The following is an 18204-nucleotide window of genomic DNA, read 5'->3' on the forward strand; positions in this document are numbered from 1 at the left end:
TGGACCTGTTTGAGCAAACTCTGGGAGACAGTGATGGACAGAGAAACCTTGCTTACTGTGGTTCATGGGATCACAAAGAGTCGGATATGACTTGGCAACTGAATGGCAAAGACATTTGGTTCAAAGGATCTAGTATTTCAATTTAGTGAAAAATGAATAATTTGGACAAGTAGTGGCCTTATTGTAATTACCTTGGGTTTTGATAGTCTATCATTTCATTAAAATATGTTGATGGCATATGTCTGCCTAACCTACTATGTTTGTGTTTAGCTGTGCATACAAATGTTTAAATACACACACATACATATATATATTTTTTTTTTAATTTAACATTTCTCTAACAGAGAGAAAGTAATCAAGAGCATTATTTCCAGAAGGCATTACTTGAATAATTTCAGTTACCTTTGGAAGCCAAATGCTCTTTATGAGTCTTTATGTGGCTTCTGAAATTACTGAGTTTTATTTCAGGAAATAACACACACACACACACACACGCACACACACCACCACCCCCCCACCCCCCCCCCCCCAGAAAAATCTGGCTTGTGTGGTTGTCTTTCACTTCCCTGGAGCAGAGATGCTTTATAAGCCTAAAGCAACATAATTATGATCAGTTTTAGAACTAGAGTGTTAACAGTTACGATTTTCTTATGAAAATTGCCTTAGCAAAATTTTTTTTATGATCTGATTCTTTTTACAATCTCTGGAGTCTTTTATAGGAGGCACATTTCTGCAGAACTAAGATGCAGAAAAGATTTGATGCCATCTTTGAAGAACCTCCTCTAATACTGAATCAAAGGGCTTAATATTCATATTTGAATATTTAATGCATTTCCCCTTTTGTTAAAACATTACAAGGGAAAGTGATTTTTATGCAAGAAAAATGATCCCTAAATTGTTTCTCATTTCTCTTCTCCTCTAAGATGGAGAGAGACATTGGATGGCAAGAATCTTGTAGAGCACAACGGTGGAGCTGCGTTCCTCCAGCTACAGCTGCTTAGTAGTTTCTAAAAACACATGCTATGGGGCAACCACAATTTTACAAAGCTTATTTTACCGAATTTGCTATGCCTTGGTAATACTAATGCAGCTGCAATGGCTGGATAAGCTTAGTCAAATAAAGCCTATAAAAATGCTCAATCCATAGAAAGAACTGCTCTGAGAGATCTAATGTCAGAAATATGGGTCTGTCAATAGTAAAATCCTATTCAGATAAGCTTTTCAAATGATAGGTTAGGGAATTTCACCGTTCTGTATAATACTGACAGACCCAACACATTGTGGTAACCCTGGATTAACTCTGAGGAAAGTGGCCCTTCTCTCCCAGTCCTTAACATGAATACCAAAGTCAAGTCTGTGTGTGCATGCTAAGCTGCTTCAGTCGTGTCCAAGTCTTTGTTACCCTATGGACTGTAGCCTTCCAGGCTCCTCTGTCCATGGGATTCTCTAATCAAGAGTACTGGAGTGTGTTACCATGGCCTCCTCCAGGGGATCTTCCTGACCCAGGGATCAAACCTGCATCTCTTAATCCCCTACAATGGCAGGCAGATTCTTTACCACTAGTACCACCTGGGAAGCCCACCCAACAGTAAATACCAAGTAGATTCTTAGAGAATAATGGCCTAGTTCTCCATTTATTTCTTACTCCTTGAGGTGCTGAGGATATAATTTTATCTTCAGAATGCACAGTAAAATGACTGCTCTTCTGCTCGATAAAAACTGAAATGTTGATAGGTGTGAAGGGGCTAAAAGGAAAAAGTTAAACCATTGATCATTTTGTTTATCTCTTTGCTTTCTCACATTTTTTGTATCAGAATTTTAATTGCCGAGAGAAAAAGCCTTTTTATTAGTTGCCAATGAGTGGCATCCTCCTTACATACAATTAAAGATCAATTTTAAGTCTATTTGGACAAATGATTCAGACAGTGAAATGTTAGCGACTAAGCGATACATAATACCCGAAAGCTCTGATAATGAGTAGTCTTCAGAAAAGACTCTAAAGAGTCTTTAACTCTTCAACTGGTTCTCTTTAACGCCTCTGCTTCCGTTTCCTTTCATATCATATGTGCAGCTTAATCAGCTGTTTCTAAAACCCTATAAGTTCCTTAGAAGATCTGTATAAAGTATTGTTTGTGTTTACCTAATTGCTTGCATTTTTCAAATATGGGCATGGATACCTTAATGTTTCTTTCAGAAATACATAAAAGAGCTTCAGGCTCATTTGAAAGTCCTTTGAAAAGCACAGGAAGCTGATTTTTTCCATATAGAGTGGATGACTTTTTTAAAAATCCACAGCAAATCTTCACTCTCTAAGAAATTTTTCAGACTGTATTTTATTCATGCAATATGTGTTTTTCTTCATGGGGTCTATGGACTCAGCTCAGAAAGATGACGGTTTGGGCTAGGTTATTCTGATTGGTTCTAAACCTATCAAATAACTTAATGAAGATTTGGGTTCAAGTTAAACAAAATACAATATCGTATTATAATGTGCCCAATTCTAAGCATACATTTTTTTCTCACAAAATTTAAGTATTTTACTTCACTCAATATTAAAAAATTCTAAACAGAGGAAATGAATAAAGAAAATGGTACATGTATACAGTGGGCTATTAGTCAACCATAAAGAAGGAAATAAGATAATTTGTAGCAATGTGAATGGACCTAGAGATTGTCATGCTGAATAAAGTAAGTCAAACGTGATATCACTTATATATAGAATCTAAAGAAATGGTACAAGTGAACTTATTTACTTGGTTTCCATAGTGTAGTGGTTATGACATTCCCCTAACATGAAAGTTTCCCCCATTTGAAACCATGCAGATACAGAAGGGTATTTTTGGGATTCTCTAGTGGTTCAAATGGTAAAGAACCTGCCTGCAATGCAGGAGACCCAGGTTCGATCCCTGGGTTGGGAAGATCCCCTGGAGAAGGAAATGGCAACCTACTCCAGTATTCTTGCCTGGAGAATTCTGTGAATAGAGGAACCTGGTGAGGAACTTATTTACAAAACAGAAATAGAGTCACAGGTGTAAAAGACACACTTATGGTTACCAGGGGGGAAAGAACAAGGAGGAGGGAGAGATAAATTGGGAGATTGGGATTGATCAACATACACTACAATATATAAAATCAATTGCTAAGAATGACCTATTGTACAGCATAGGAAACGCTTCTCAGTACTTAGTAATGACTGGTATGGAAAAAGAATCTAAAAAAGAATGGATATATGTATAGGTATAACTGATTCAGTTCACTGTAAAGCAGAAACTAATGCATTTTAAATCAATTGTACTCCAATAAAAACTTTAAAAAAAATCTGTGTCTGCTTTTAATCCAAATATGGCAATAGCATTAATTCTGGAGTGACCATAGACAGTGTCAGTTTATATTACCAATAATTACAGATGCATGAAAACAATGGTACATCATTGTAGTTTTTATTTATTTTAAAAGCTCCTGAGGTACTCAATAAAATCAGTTATGTCCCTACTTAATGATTATATACTCTAAAATGTCCTTATCCATGTACATGCACATATGAAAATTTTATGCTATTGAATTATCACTACTTTTCCAACCAGTGGATACAAATTTCCTTATAAATAGAAAACACAGGTTTACTTTTATTTATATTTGTGTGGTGTGTGCCTAGTTGCTTCAGCTGTGTCTGACTCTTTGTGATCCTATGGTCTGTAGCCTACCAGGCTCTTCTGTCTGGGGGATTCTCCAGGCAAAAATACTGGAGTGAGTTGCCATGTCCTCCTCCAGGGGATCTTCCCCACCCAGGGATGGAACCTGTGTCTTTTATATGTCCTGCATTAGCAGGCAGGTTCTTTACTGCTAGTGCCACCTGGGAAGCCCTTATTTATATATAAGTATGTCAAAAATGTGGACTTCCCTTGTAGCTCAGTCAGTAAAGAACCTGCCTGCAATGCAGGAGACCTGGGTTCAATCCCTGGGTCGGGAAGATCCTTTGGAGAAGGAAATGGCAACCCACTCCAGTATTCTTGCCTGGAGAATCCCATGGACAGAGAAGCCTGGCGGGCTACAGTCCATGGAGTCAAAAGAGTTAGTCACAACTTAGAGACTAAAGCAACACCATGTCAAAAATACGGCTTCCCTGGTGGCTCAGATGATAAAGAATTCACCCACAATGCAGGAGACCTGAGTTTGATCTCTGGGTCAAGACAATCCTCTGGAGAAGGGAATGGCTACCTACTTCAGTGTTCTTCCCTGGAGGAATCCATGGATAGAGGAGCCAGACGACAGGTCACAAAGAGTCGGACATGACTGTGGCTAACATTAACTATGTCAAAAATAAACCAGCTTGATTCATGAAATAATTGCCTAAAAATTCACTCAGAGAAGTAAACTTGAAAGAAGTATTGCATTTCTTGAAAGAACTTGAAAGTTCTTGCATTTCCTTAAGTTTCCTGAAAGTAGATGATGCAGTGTGAGAAACCAATCATTTTTTTTTTTTTAGAATAACAAAAAATATTTTACTAAAACATAAGATTTACAGAAGTTTCCAGACAAGCCAGACAAAATGGTCACAAGCTTTTTCTTGAAGGGAGAATTCTACACTTGACAGCAAGGTCACAATGTTATTAGTGAGGGCTGTGATGTCTGTTTAATGTTCCCATTTTGGCTCAAACAATCAAGCTTGTCCATCTACAGCATCTAAATAAAGTTAGACTTGGCTAGAGAGCATATTCTAAAGAACTGGTTAGCTGCTTTTAACCAATGCAATTAGATCACCATAAAAAGGGGGGAAGGAGCCCATAAAATTAAAATAAAACTACCTTCCCCCCACCAGAAAAAAAAAATAATAATAAAATAAAGAAAAACACCCACACCCCTGCAACTAACCCTGACAACTACCTTCATTCACAGTGCTTTATACTTAAACCATGATGGGGGAAATGAATAAAAGCAGAGAGGCGCCACTGCTTTTAAACGTTTCGCAACAATCCAGATGGTACTTCTAGCCTCTGCTCATGCTTTACAACAGTGAATCAGGACAAGACATAGATTTGCTAATGTGCATTTAATCACCAAAGGGTTGAAGATGTCTGGGTTTTTCTTCTGTAATGTTTCAAAGACTGTGTCCATTAAATGCAAACAAAAAAGGAAGAAGTCTTGGCAGAAGAGGAGAAGTGATGCACACTTGAGGGTCGAAGCGATTTAAATATTATTCATGGCATGTAGCCTAGTCCATGCTCTAGCTGTTTCTGTGGCTTGGGCTTCGTTGGTCTTCCACTGGTCCGCTACGTCATTTGCTAACGGATCATCTGGATTGGGAGCACTTAAAGCCTGGATCGATAGCAGAACTGTGCGGATCTGCAGTGCTGGGGACCACTTATCTTTCAAAATATCTGAACATATTCTTCCCAACTTGTCTACATTAGGATGATAAATTTTGGTCATGAAACGTACTTTAGGGGCTGCCATTGGGTATTCCTCTGGAAGGAATAGTTCAAGTCTAAAAGTCCCTCCCTCAAATGGGGAATCCTGAGGGCCGGCAATGACCACATGAAAAGAACGGGCGTTGCTCTCATCTGGGTCTGCTTTAATGCCAGGAACTGGTTCTGCCAGCAAACGCTGGGTTTCCTTGATAATCCTGCGGGGCAGCCGGCCATCTTGTCAGATCCCGAGCTCGGCCTCTGGTCTCCTCTCCGGCTCCGCTCTCCTCACGCCGAGAAACCAATCATTTTTATATGACTATAGTTTTAAGCAGTAGCATTCCTTGAAGTCATTATTATTATTACAGAGTACCTTCAAATGAAAAAAGTCTAAATATGCTGTGTGCTCTTTCGGGGCAGGGAGGACCGTTACACTCTCTTAATGGAAAGAAAGTTAAAGCTATTGTGACACCACATTGCTAGGATTCGGACTCCTCTGAGGTAAAAGCAGCTGGAGATAATTAATTCTTATAGAAGAGTTGATTTCCATGAAAATTTAATAAAAATAAAGTAAAAAACACACATTTGAGCAAAAAAGTTGTGGAAAGTTAGTGATGTTGAAGCATTGAATTTAGGATTTTTTCCCAAATCGAAATAGCAGATTCATTACTCAGTCCTTTTCTCTTTCAAGGGGTTTGTAATTCAATGACAGTGGGGCTCTTTAGCAGGAAAATTTCCAGAGCTAGGTAAAGCATTTCAATTATATATATTTGGCACAGGAAGAAAACATGTCAACCCAAACATAAAATACTAGAAGATTAATTTCTAAAAAGAACTAAATATAGCTCATGGATCTTATATCTATTCTATTTAAATCATATTTGCTAGGAACCAGGGTCTAACATTTCTTTGCCTAAAATTGAATCCACAGAATTTGGGAGATTTTCTGTCAATCTCGTATTCAAACTTCAAACTGAGAAAATCAGACACCAAAATGACTTATCTTCTTGCATGAGAATTTCTGGGCTCATGAAGTCAGGATGAGTTATTTTCCTGAAATGAATCTGATTGACTCTCTCAAAATCATTGCCATGAAAAAGTCACATCATGGCTCTTGTTGATTAATTTCCATCACTAAGCTTTTCCACTGACATTTTGATTTGGGTTACTTGGGCATGTACTGGTAGTATGGGGCCATGGCCATGATTTCCTTTAATTTAGTATGAAAGATATAGCTCTATTAAAATAGCTTTGTCTATTAAGCTTAATTATATTAACATTTGTTTCAGTAATTTTTAAATAATCAAACAGAAACTTGCAGGCTATGGACTGAATTTTGTCCCCCACGTTCACATGTTGAAGCCCTGTTTATTCCTCCGTGTGATGATACTTGGAGATAAGGTGTTTGGAGGTAATTAGGTTTAGGTTAAGTCATAGAGGTAGAGCCCTTATAATGAAATTAGTTCCCTTATATAGTGAGACAGTGTAGAGCTTGCAGAGCTCTCTCTGCCATGTGAGCACCCAGTGAGAAGGCCGTAATCTGCAAGCCAGCAAGAGAGTCCTCCCCAGAAACGAACCAGGCTGGCATCCTGATCTAAGACTCCCAGCCTTCAAAACTGTGAGAAAATCAATTTCTGTTGTTTAAGGCACCCCGCCTGTGGTATTGTGTGATGATCCCTAACTGACTAGGAAAATGCACCGGCACATATTTGTAACTTGATCTTCAGCACTTTTAGTCATCTGCACACTTATTCTGCCTAATCTGCTTGTAGAAACCTCTCCCAGATGTTTTACCTTTTGGAGATTTAACAACCTTAATAATGTTTTAATTGCCTCATTGGAAAGGAGTGTCTCTTCTTAATTATTGTCATTATTTAGTAAATAAATGCTTTTTTAGTCAAGGAAATTGAACATCTTTTTCTCTGCACCACTCACGTGTCCTCCTCTGTGGAAGGCTTAATTAATTATTTTGACCAACTAAACCTTCCACTTCTTTTGAAATGCACCCTGAAAAATTTTTTTAACTTTAATTTTTTTTTGTTCTATACAATTTTACTTTCCATTTACAACCCTCACAAAATATTGGCTATTTTCCTTGCATTGTACAAAACAACTTGGAGCCTATCTTACACCCAGTAGAGTGCTTCCCACCCTTTTATTTCCTCTCCCCCTCTCCCCACTAGTAACCACTAGTTTGTTATCTATATCTTTAAATCTTCTTTTATGTTATATTCACTAGTTTGTTGTATTTTTAGATTTTGTGTATCAGTTACATCATACAGTATTTATCTTTCTCTGTATGAATTATTTCACTTAGAATAATACTCTTCAAGCCCACCTATGTTGCTGCATATGGCAAAATTTCTGAATAGACATGCTTTTACTTCTATCAGTAAACATATATCTTAATTCAACATTGTCTCATGTCATAAAAATATATTTTGGTTTATATTTATTTCTGGATCAAAATTGTCAGAAATAAAACCCACTGGCCCAAACCCAGAGAATGGACTTGAAGACACTAGGTGCAGTAGGAAGCAAGGCTTTAATGATGGTCTTGCGAGATCGGGTGTCTGGTGAGCAGGCACAACCAGTGTCATTACAACAAGCACTTTTGTCTCCTAGAGTGCAATTGCCTCCCCCAGTTCCTCATTGGCTGAGTACAGTGGAGTGAACAGTCTTCCAGGATGTTGCCTAGGTTTATTCCCTCCCTCCTCCTGGGAGGGCCCTTCCCTGACATCATGTTTCCTCCTTTCCTGTGCACCTATCCATTCTTAGGTTTTGCATTCATCCATAGAATGAGTTTGCGTGAAACCCTATACCTGTTCTTCTGTTTTGAACTCACCAATAGAATGAGCCCGCATGAAAATCCTAGGCATCCCACCGTCCCTTTGTTTGCCCAGACTTTACAGTTTTCTAATCCTTACAAACACTACATACATCAGTAAGCTGTTAGGCAAGTTTAGCTGGTAGTAATTTTTCCACTCAAAGCCAAAAACCCTTGAAAATGGACCACTTTAAGTTTTTTTTATTTCTTATAAATTCATTGCATCCTGCAGATCGTTCTAGCTGTAGAAATAGATACTATTTATCATGACATTTTCTTTAGTTGATTTTCTTTAGCAAAATTTATGAATTTTTTCATACTAAATAAGTATTTATTGCAGCCACACTGTGTAAAATAAGTGCTGTGCTAAGGTCTATGAAAGGGTAAATGACTTGCTTCCAACCTGGAACTTTGCTGAAAACAGAAGAAAAACTATAGAAGAGTTGGGATAATTTCATCCATGTATTGTGTTAATAAAAAATGTCATAGAATTGTAAATAAGAACAGTAGTGTTCACTTAATAAGATCAGGGGAATATCATTATGGAGTTGAGATTTGAGGCAATTTTTGAAAGAGAATTTGGCTTTGAAGAGTGGAATTTCACCAGAATTGAAAGAGACACATGTACCCCAATGTCCATTGCAGCATTGGTTACAATAACTAGGATGTGGGAGCAATCTAGATGTCCATCAGCAGACGAATGGATAAGAAAGCTGTGGTACATATACACAATGGAATATTAGTCAGTTATTAAAAAGAATGAATTTGAATCAGTTCTAATGAGGTGGATGAAACTGGAGCCTATTAGACAGAGTGAAGTAAGTCAGAAAGAGAAACACCAATACAGTATACTAATGCATATATATTGAATTTAGAAAGACGGTAACAAAGACCCTATATGCAAGACAGCAAAAGAGACACAAATGTAAAGAACAGACTCAGACTCTGTGGGATAAGGCAAAGGTAGGATGATTTGAGAGAATAGCAGTGAAACATGTATATTACCATATGTAAAATAGATGGCCACTGCAAGTTGGATGCATGAAGCAGAGCACTCAAAGCTGGTGCCTCTCAGACAACCCAGTGGGATGGGGTGGGGAGGGAGGTGGGAGGGCTTTCAGAATAGGGGGGACACATGTGCACCCATAGACAATTCGTGTCGATTTATGGCAAAAACTGCCTCAATATTATAAAGTAATTAGCTTCCAATTAAAATAAATGAATTTGAAAGAAAAAGAGTGGAGTTTCTATTTTTTTTAAAAAAAATAGAAATAAAAAAGGAATTCATCAGAAACCCTTACCCACTCTAGATCGGTAAAACAATGTATTTTAAGTTCAATACATTTTCAGAAAGTGAATTCTAGTTATGGACTTATCATTGCTTTTCACCTTTAAATTCAACTGAATGGAGAGGAACTGCTGTGTCGAAAAAGAAAAGTTCAAAACGTAGGGAAAAAATAGGCTTACTGGTGCCAATACAAGAAGAGACATCTATTACCTGGCAGTAAAGAGTATGGGGAGGTGAGCTAGCAGGTCACAGTGAGAGGTCACTTCTCAGGGAGGGAGATCCTGCCTCTCACCCAGAACACAAGGGAGTTCTTCCTAGAAAGAGCACTTTAATATGAAAATTTGACCTTGACCAGAACACCTCATTTCTTTAGGACAGTAATAGCACAACCACTTAAAAAATAAGAGTGAGATTTGAGGTTTTCTTTCAGAAATGATTTAAGAAAAAAAGAAAAGCTACATATTTAGATCATTCTGACTGATCATCACTCCTTATGACACAAACAAATGAAGGAAAATAATTATTTACATTCCTAGCAGAAGCAAAACCATCAATCAGAATTCCTGATGACTGGTAATGTGGACTCAACCAAATTAAAAAAGAGTTTATATATTCTCATATAACTGGAAAGTCCAGTGATCAATCTGGCTCTAAACATAGCTGGCACCATGAACCCACATGGCGGTGTCTGGACTCTGCCTGTTTCCATCTAGCAGCAGATTTCAACTGGTGGGCTAGAGAGCGACTGGCAGATCCTACCAACTTGGCAACCCCAGCAGAGAGTGTCCTCCATCAGTTCCATGAAAACTGAGGTTTTTGATTGCCTCATCCCTTCACAGTCCTGGGCAAGATGAAATACCCTGATGGCCAGGCTTGTCTTAAAGGCCCATTGCTATGGCTGAGGGAGGGTTCATTTTCTAATCTCAGCCCTGGAAAAATAAATTCACTTGCAGGAAGAGTGGAGGCAGTGGGTAGGTAGGAAGGGGTGGTAGATAATATAAAATAGAGGTGTGTATCTCTCCATCTCCCAGGTGGTGTAGGTAGCCAAATCATCCTCTGAAATATTATAATAATCACGTGCCCAGATCTGGGGGAAAAGATGGCAATTTAGGACTTCCATTGAAATTGGCAGGGGGTCAGTTTCTGGTTTAAGACAAAAGCAGTTTTTACCTTGAAAGAATATATAGTTTCTTTTAAAGTGCTTAGAATATACATTCTTCTAAAAATTATGTTAAATTACTACTCATGGCTTACTGATATTACACACACACACATATATATATATATATATCAATGAGAATATCTAGAATTATTTTGATAAAGATTGTTTTTGTGAATTGTCATGATTTTTCTTGCCCTCAAAAATCCATTTTCATTCAGTTTATATATACAAGAAGAAGCATGATTTAGTTGTTACAGATCTCTATGCATATGATACATAGACATTTTCATTGTAGTATAGTTGATTTATTAATACAATGTTGTGTTAATTTCAGGTGTACAACAAAGTGATTCAGTTATACATATAAATATATAATTTCTTTTTTAGATTATTTTCTCATATAGGTCATCACAGAATATTGAGTGGAGTACCCAGTGCTATATAATAGGCTCTTATTCATTATCTATTTTATATATATAGTGTGTGTTCATCCCAGGCTTCTGATTTATCACTCCCTGCCACATTTCCCCTTTGATAACCATGTTTGTTATCAAGATTGGATTTATACATATAGACATTCTTCAAACACTAGGATTAATAAAATATAAAAGTTAAAAAATGTATAAATCTTCACTCTTCAACTTTATTTGCTTAAGGATCTTTTCAATAGAGTTTCTCCAAAATTGTTACTTACGTGCATGTTTTCTGGAACACTCAAAAATATAGTAAAGGTCATTCTTGTAATTGGGAATTACATTCTTAATATAATTTTGAAATAACATTTTTTTTTCTTGGATAGTATATACTCCCCCTCTCTTCTTTGCTCTCTAATTTTTGAAGAAAAAATTTAGTGTTAGAATTTTCCATAAACCGCATCTCACAATTAAATGTGAATTCATAATTAATGCTTTTATGAAGTGGATATGCAATATTTTATTTACACCATTCTAGAGTATGGGTGTCTTTCTCGAGCATCCTGGAAGACTGCATTGCTACTGTCCCAGAGGAATAATAATGGTCAAATGTGCATGGCGGTTTCCTCATCTGATTAACAAGGCATGAGGAGGTTAAGCGAGTTCTTTCAGAAGGCTTGTGATTTATTCTTCAATGCATAACCTGTCTGCGAAGCTGGTCTTTGGAACCACTACATAGACAGCCCCTAATTTTATTTTATAGAGCAGAGCCTCTTGGCCCTCCAGTCAGAGCCCCACTTCCTTTGAAGCTGATTCTGGCTATCTGGCAATCAAAGTAATTTGTATGAAATAAAAAGGAAAGCAATGAAAAAGTAGTCATGGAAAATAGTCATATACCCTTACTGCTCTGCTTCAGTTGTGAGACACCAACTTTCAAGAAGCATCACCCATGTCAAATTACTCAGTAATATTTACCTCTCATTTTTTTCTGCCATATCAATAACTAGCTCTTGTCATCTTCAAAGTGCTTCTCAAACATTAAATAATCTCAGATTACACACTCTGTTCTTTTCATTTATCTTGACCAGCTGTCAGAGAAGGCAATTTATTTCCCCTCAATTTTATTCCTCTTGGCTGTACATGTGTGTGACTTCTGTAAATAAATGTGAATGGAAATTGAAAGGTACAAGCTAGTGTGTTTCCATAACAAAGGCAACACATAATTTTCCTTAAACAAAATAACCTTCAGATTACTTTCAAATTGCTTATGGTTTTGTTGTTGGATACTCAGAATATATTTTCATCACTTTTTAATCTTAATTCTTAAGTAGAACTTATGAAGATGTGAAGATAAAAGAAATCAAAAAGATTTTAAAAATTGCTTAGTGTTAACTTTATTTTTTATTTTTTTAAAGTATCGTACCATAATTGTTTAGGCAGTACTGTAAGGTGAAATAAAATTTAGAATATATATTAAAAGCAGTTCTTAAAGCATTTAAAAGTCCTATTTTAACTCTAAACTTGCATTACTTCCTGAATTTATAGTTTCTCATTTTTTTCTGATAAAAAGGAGAAAATGTATAAATTCTTACTATATTAAAATATTCTGTCTTTTAAAACTGTGACCAGGGTTCAACTAATTTTGTATCAAATTTCAGTAAGTTTATTCATTCAGTTTCAAGATACCAAGCAGCTGTGTACTACAATGTCTGCAGAAATACTCTCTAATACACAGTTCACTGAAGTGAATCTGAAGAGCAAAAGCAATTCTTCCCATGTTCTCTATGTAGTTGTAGTAGAAAGCCTTCTGAGGTTAGAAATCGGGAGATTAGCAACATATCAGCTTTCAGGTGGGCCTCTCCTAAACACTTACAATTCACTTATTCTGCTGAAAATCATTATTCCAAAGATTTGATTCACTTGTAGCCCCACTTGAGTCTTAAATTGCATTTCAAAGCACTTCTACCATTCATCCATTTTCAGAACTGCCATTTAAAAGTGATGGGAATTTGGCACCAAAATCAATGAGAGGATATGATATGAGCTCTTTCTAATTTTTTCTTCTTTGAACACCATCTCAAGTACAGTCTGTGAAATCTGTTTTTTAAAGTTATTTTTCCATCTTGGTATCATTTCAACTAAATTGAGTTCTGGAGTTTGAGATTTGTATTCACATAGTTTTTCAGAGAAGGCGATTCATTGTTACTATTGTTAATTTATACCTAAAGTTGTTTTAAATTTTTAATTAAATGTTTTTACTGCTGATGTTTCTCATCAGCTTTTTACTCTTAAAAATGTATACCTAGATTTACCAGTGTCATCTCTAAATAGTTGCGCTAGTTATGTCTGTTTATTATTTTTATTTAGTCACTAAGTCATGTCCTACTATTTGTAACCCCATGAACTGGAGCCCACCAGGCTCCTCTGTCCATGGGATTTCCCAGGCAAGAATCCTGGATTGCCCTTTCTTTCTCCAAGTGTTTGCTATTAATGCCTACTAATATATGTATGGGCTTCCCTGGTGGCTCAGAGGTTAAAGCATCTGACTGCAATGCAGGAGACCTGGGGTCGATCCCTGGGTTGGGAAGATCCCCTGGAGAAAGAAATGGCAACCCACTCCAGTATTCTTAAGCCTGGTGGGCTACAGTCCACTGGGTCACAAAGAGTCGGACATGACTGAGCGACTTCACTTTCACTTTGAATGTGTTTGATTTTCTTTCCCCTAGTCACTCTAGATTTTATGTCATTTATTTTATTTTTTTTTAATATATAGGGGAGGTAATTACCATTTTATGGGTAAAGAAACAAAAGGGTAAAACTTTATTAACTAGAATACTTAATTTTGCATGTGGTTTTTTCATTTCTTCTATCAACTAATTGTCTTATGAACTGGATTTATACTTTAAGTATCTGGTGTACACATCTGTTTGAGGGTTCAAACTTTATTTTTGTACTTTTATTAAAGAATTCAGTTACACTGATAATTTTTGTACTATAACAAAAGTGACTATTTTTATTGATCATCTCTCTTAATTTTGTTAATGGGGTAAAACAGCATCCATTAATATGAATCAATTAAAGCACATGTTGCTTTTTTCCTATATTAAAAAAATATATTGATTAGAAAAGACAATGAGGGAATTATAACATTTTTTTTTTTCTGGTTCGTTGAAAGTGTCTTAGCCTAATGTATATGCTTATGAAGTGGAAATAAATGTCTGCATTTATTTAAGAGTTAGGCCCTCAACCTTTGCTTCCAAGGTTAATCTTGCACTTTTAGGCCTTCCTTTTAAGGACAGTGGTGGTTATAATCCTACCTGTGGAAATGGTGGTCAGTGTAATGATGATAATAATGAAGATTATTCTAAGAGTAATTCTGTTTAGGTGAAATTTATTTTGTGAAAAATGTCAAAAAGGTTTCTGGTTAGGAATGGAAAAAAATTTTTAAAAATTTTAATGTCAAAGAAGTTTGAAAATATGCTTTTTAAAAAAAGAAATTGGGAATATAAGTTAGAGATAAAATTGAAAATATTTTCTTATGTATATTAAAATATGATTAGTCAAAATTTTCAATTTCCTGATATGTAGTTCTTTAATTGTTACAGACAATGTAGCTCATATTTAAAGTATATGAAATATGTTGTTAAGCTGTGATGTTGGCAAAAATATTTGGATTGTTAGAAGTGTTTTTTCTCCTTAGTACTTAGGCATTTACTTCACATTTGTGTAATTTCTGGTTGGTCTTCAATTGTTCTTAAATAAAACATGATATATTTATTTCAAATTATCTCTGTGTTTCCTCTTGAGATAACTTTCTATGAGTAAAGTTTATCGATATAATCATATATGCCTGCTCTCCCTGAGGGGCAACTTTCTGGGCATGCAAAGGCAGCAACTTTAGAGGAGAAACATGAGTTACAAAATTTTTAAATGTTTATACATAAAATATCATTAAAAAGAAAAGGTAAACAGTTGAAGGAAAAAAATTATAACGTAATTTTAAAGGTTTAAAGTAGTACTATCCTATAAGTGTGTATTTATTTTTAAACATGCATGTGTACATGCCTGCATACATGTGAGTACATATAAGTATAGACACATGCATATATGTATATGTACATTTGTTGTTGCTTTAATCATGAAGTCGTGTCCCACTCTTTTGCGACCCTATGGACTAAAGCCAGTCAGGCTCCTCTGTCCATCGGATCGTCCAGGGGATCTTCCTGACCCAGGGGTTGAATCCATGTCTCCTGCATTGAATTATTTACCACTGAGTCACCAGGGAAACCTATATATGTACATATACATATATATTAAACAAAATGCTTACATATACATTATATATATGTACATATGAACACAATTTAATAAACTGCCAAAATGAGCTTTCTAGAAAAATGAACAAAAAACGTCACAAGATAAAAATATAAATGAAGAATAAACATATAAAAAGCTTATCTCTAATAATCAAAGAATTGCCAATGAAGTTGAATTATCCTACTATGTGATTACACATATTTTGAACACTGGTAATACCCAGGGTTGTCAAGAATAAGGAAACAGACCACTGGTATATACAATTTTCTAAAATAAACTTTCAAATATATGCATATATTTTCAAAAGATATAAAAGTAATTATTTTATTTGCCCGGAAATTCTATGTTCAGAAAATTCTCCTAACAGAAAAATCATTAATAAGTGCTGAGAAAACTTCTGCCATGTTCCAGGGTAGAATGCTGTTTGACCAAATTATACATAGCCACAAGAATGACACAGCATGTAGCCACTTACGTGGTGTTTCATGGAATACATGCAGCAAGAAAACATGTTTATTATATATCGCCTAGTAAAAAAATAATGGAGAGTATGATGATGACTTGTCAGGAACAAATAAAACATGTTTATGTATTTGTTTGCATGTGCCAAAAAGTAGGTATAATTAGAACTATGTCAACAGTTGTTTTGAGGTGTTGAGAACACAAATCAACTATTGTTTAATAAAGAATCCACATAGTTATCTATTTATTTTGCTGTTTTTTATATTTTTGAATTTTCAGTCATAAATGTGTAGACTTTTAAGAGCAAGTATAAAAAGGTTTTGGATATAATAAGATTTTCCAACATTAATCTCTTAGATCTTCTGTGCCTCTTTCACAAATAAAAATGAATGACATCAATAGAGGGTCAATTATGCTGTTAAACCAGGATATCCAAAAGGACTTTCATCCATTTGAACTATTTTATCCCTGATTTTGTTTTTCTCCCAGAGGAGATATTTTGCTTGCATTTAGACCTGACATGTGAACCTAAAGAAATGAAAAAGGTATTAAAAAGCAACTTGACCAAAAAAGCCATTGCCCTTGATGGGAGTGGATAAAGGCGGTGGTAAGGGAGATGTAAAAATGATTGAAGGTGATGACAAAGTTTGTGGCCTGGATGGCAGTATTTATGGAACTTAGGAGACTAGGAATGCCGATTATGAGGGCCTATGGGTATCAGAGTGGAGGGTAAATGCTGAGGAAGTAAAAATGTGGTAATGGACAGGGAGTTTGCCCCTACCACCAAGGAGGTGTATTCTGCCATAGAAAGTGCAGTAAAAGAGCTATGTATACTTATATGGTCTGTGTTTTGTGAGGGTTTTTTGTCATCAATATTTGATGTGAAATTCTAAACTGCAATTCTCCTTTCTCAAATGTTTGATTAGGAAATGCATCTACAACCACAACTGTGATAGACAGCAAGAATGGATCTGTGCCCAAGTCACCTGGAAAAGTGCTGAAGAGGACAGTCACAGAGGACATAGTGACAACGTTCAGCTCCCCAGCAGCCTGGCTTCTGGTCATCGCTCTCATCATCACGTGGTCAGCTGTGGCCGTTGTTATGTTTGACTTAGTGGATTACAAAAACTTATCAGGTAAGGTCCGTGAAGTTTGGCTCTTACATGAAAAGAAGCAGTGTTTTCTCCAGCTCGAGTTTTGTTTCTCTTCACCCCACAAATAAAGCATCCTACTGCAAACATGCTTGAAGGCCACTGAGGGCCAGTTCCCATCTTCACCTTTCCTTCTTTTTCTTGTCTATTTTCCTCATAGATCTCAAATGCAGTCTTATTTGAAGAGCTGATCAAAGGCTGAATACTGTAGTCCCATGAGGATAATGATTCTGAAGCATGGTGATGATGGATATTTGGTTTCGGAATAGGGATTTTATCAACCAATAATAAAGGATAATTTGTAGATCTTATACTTGGTTAGTACTCCTTTATAAAGGAGTAAAGTGTAAGGAGTAACATAAAACTAAACCAAACCAAATAAAGCACTTTTGGATAAATGGAAAATTGCGTAAGTCCCCTCACCATCTGGTTCCAAGCTCCCTTCGCAGGTATTCTCTTTGCTCCTCCCATTGCATGCACACCCAGTCACTCGGTCACTCAGCATACTCAGTCCACCCCATGGACAAGCAAAAGTAGTGGAGTGGGTTGCCATGCCCTCCTCCAGGGGATCTTCCCAACCTGGGATTGAACCCACATCTCCTATGTCTTCTGCATTGGCAGGTGAATTCTTTACTACTGAGCCACCCGAGAAGCCCTTGCTCCTCCCACTAAAATACCCTATTTTGAGTTTTCTAATTTGTAATGAGATACTATGACCAACCATGTGTTTTTATAATTTGAAGTGAAATAGGTATAGCACAGAGCTTCCCAGGTGGTGCTAATAGTAAACAACCCACCTGCCAATGTAGGAGACATGGGTTCAATCCCTGGGTTGGGAAGATCCTCTGGAGGAGTGCGTGGCAACCTACTCCAGTACTCTTGCCTGGAGAATCCCATGGACAGAGGTACCTGGCTGGCTACAGTCAGAGGATCGCATAGAGTCAGACACGACTAAAGTGACTGAGCACATACGCATGCAAGAATATCACAAGTAACGAAATTTAGATTTTCACTGTGGCCTATTCAATGTCTGAGTATGTTGTTCATCTCTTTGTTCAAGATCTTTTTGTATTTTTCAAATTATATTTGTTTATTTCCACATCTGCTATGCTCTATTGACTGAGTTCCTTGAGGGAAGGAGTCAGTCAGGTGCTCTGTAAGTATTAAATGAATTGATGA

The 18204-nt window shown here is 36.4% G+C and overlaps 2 protein-coding genes across 26 annotated transcripts in view; one reads left to right on the forward strand and one right to left on the reverse strand.

The window, feature by feature from the left end:
• Positions 1-18204, forward strand: part of TRDN (triadin) — a 392562-nt gene that overhangs the window by 40534 nt on the left and 333824 nt on the right. For all 25 annotated transcript variants that reach the window (XR_010659958.1, XR_010659959.1, XR_010659960.1 and 22 more), the window contains exon 2: positions 16801-17010. Coding sequence is in view for 19 of the 25 variants with exons in the window: in XM_065911840.1 (XP_065767912.1) it covers positions 16801-17010 (210 nt within the window). In the remaining 6 variants the exon portion in view is untranslated. The remainder of the gene's footprint in view (positions 1-16800; positions 17011-18204) is intronic.
• LOC136150933 (ubiquitin-conjugating enzyme E2 N-like) lies at positions 5188-8284 on the reverse strand. The gene is made up of 2 exons (XM_065911825.1): positions 8251-8284; positions 5188-5642 (listed from the first exon to the last, which is right to left on the reverse strand). Exons 1-2 carry the CDS (start codon positions 8282-8284, stop codon positions 5188-5190), a joined length of 489 nt encoding a protein of 162 aa, XP_065767897.1.

This window comes from Muntiacus reevesi, chromosome 19, assembly GCF_963930625.1.
Source record: "Muntiacus reevesi chromosome 19, mMunRee1.1, whole genome shotgun sequence".
NCBI classification, from domain to species: Eukaryota; Metazoa; Chordata; class Mammalia; order Artiodactyla; family Cervidae; genus Muntiacus; species Muntiacus reevesi.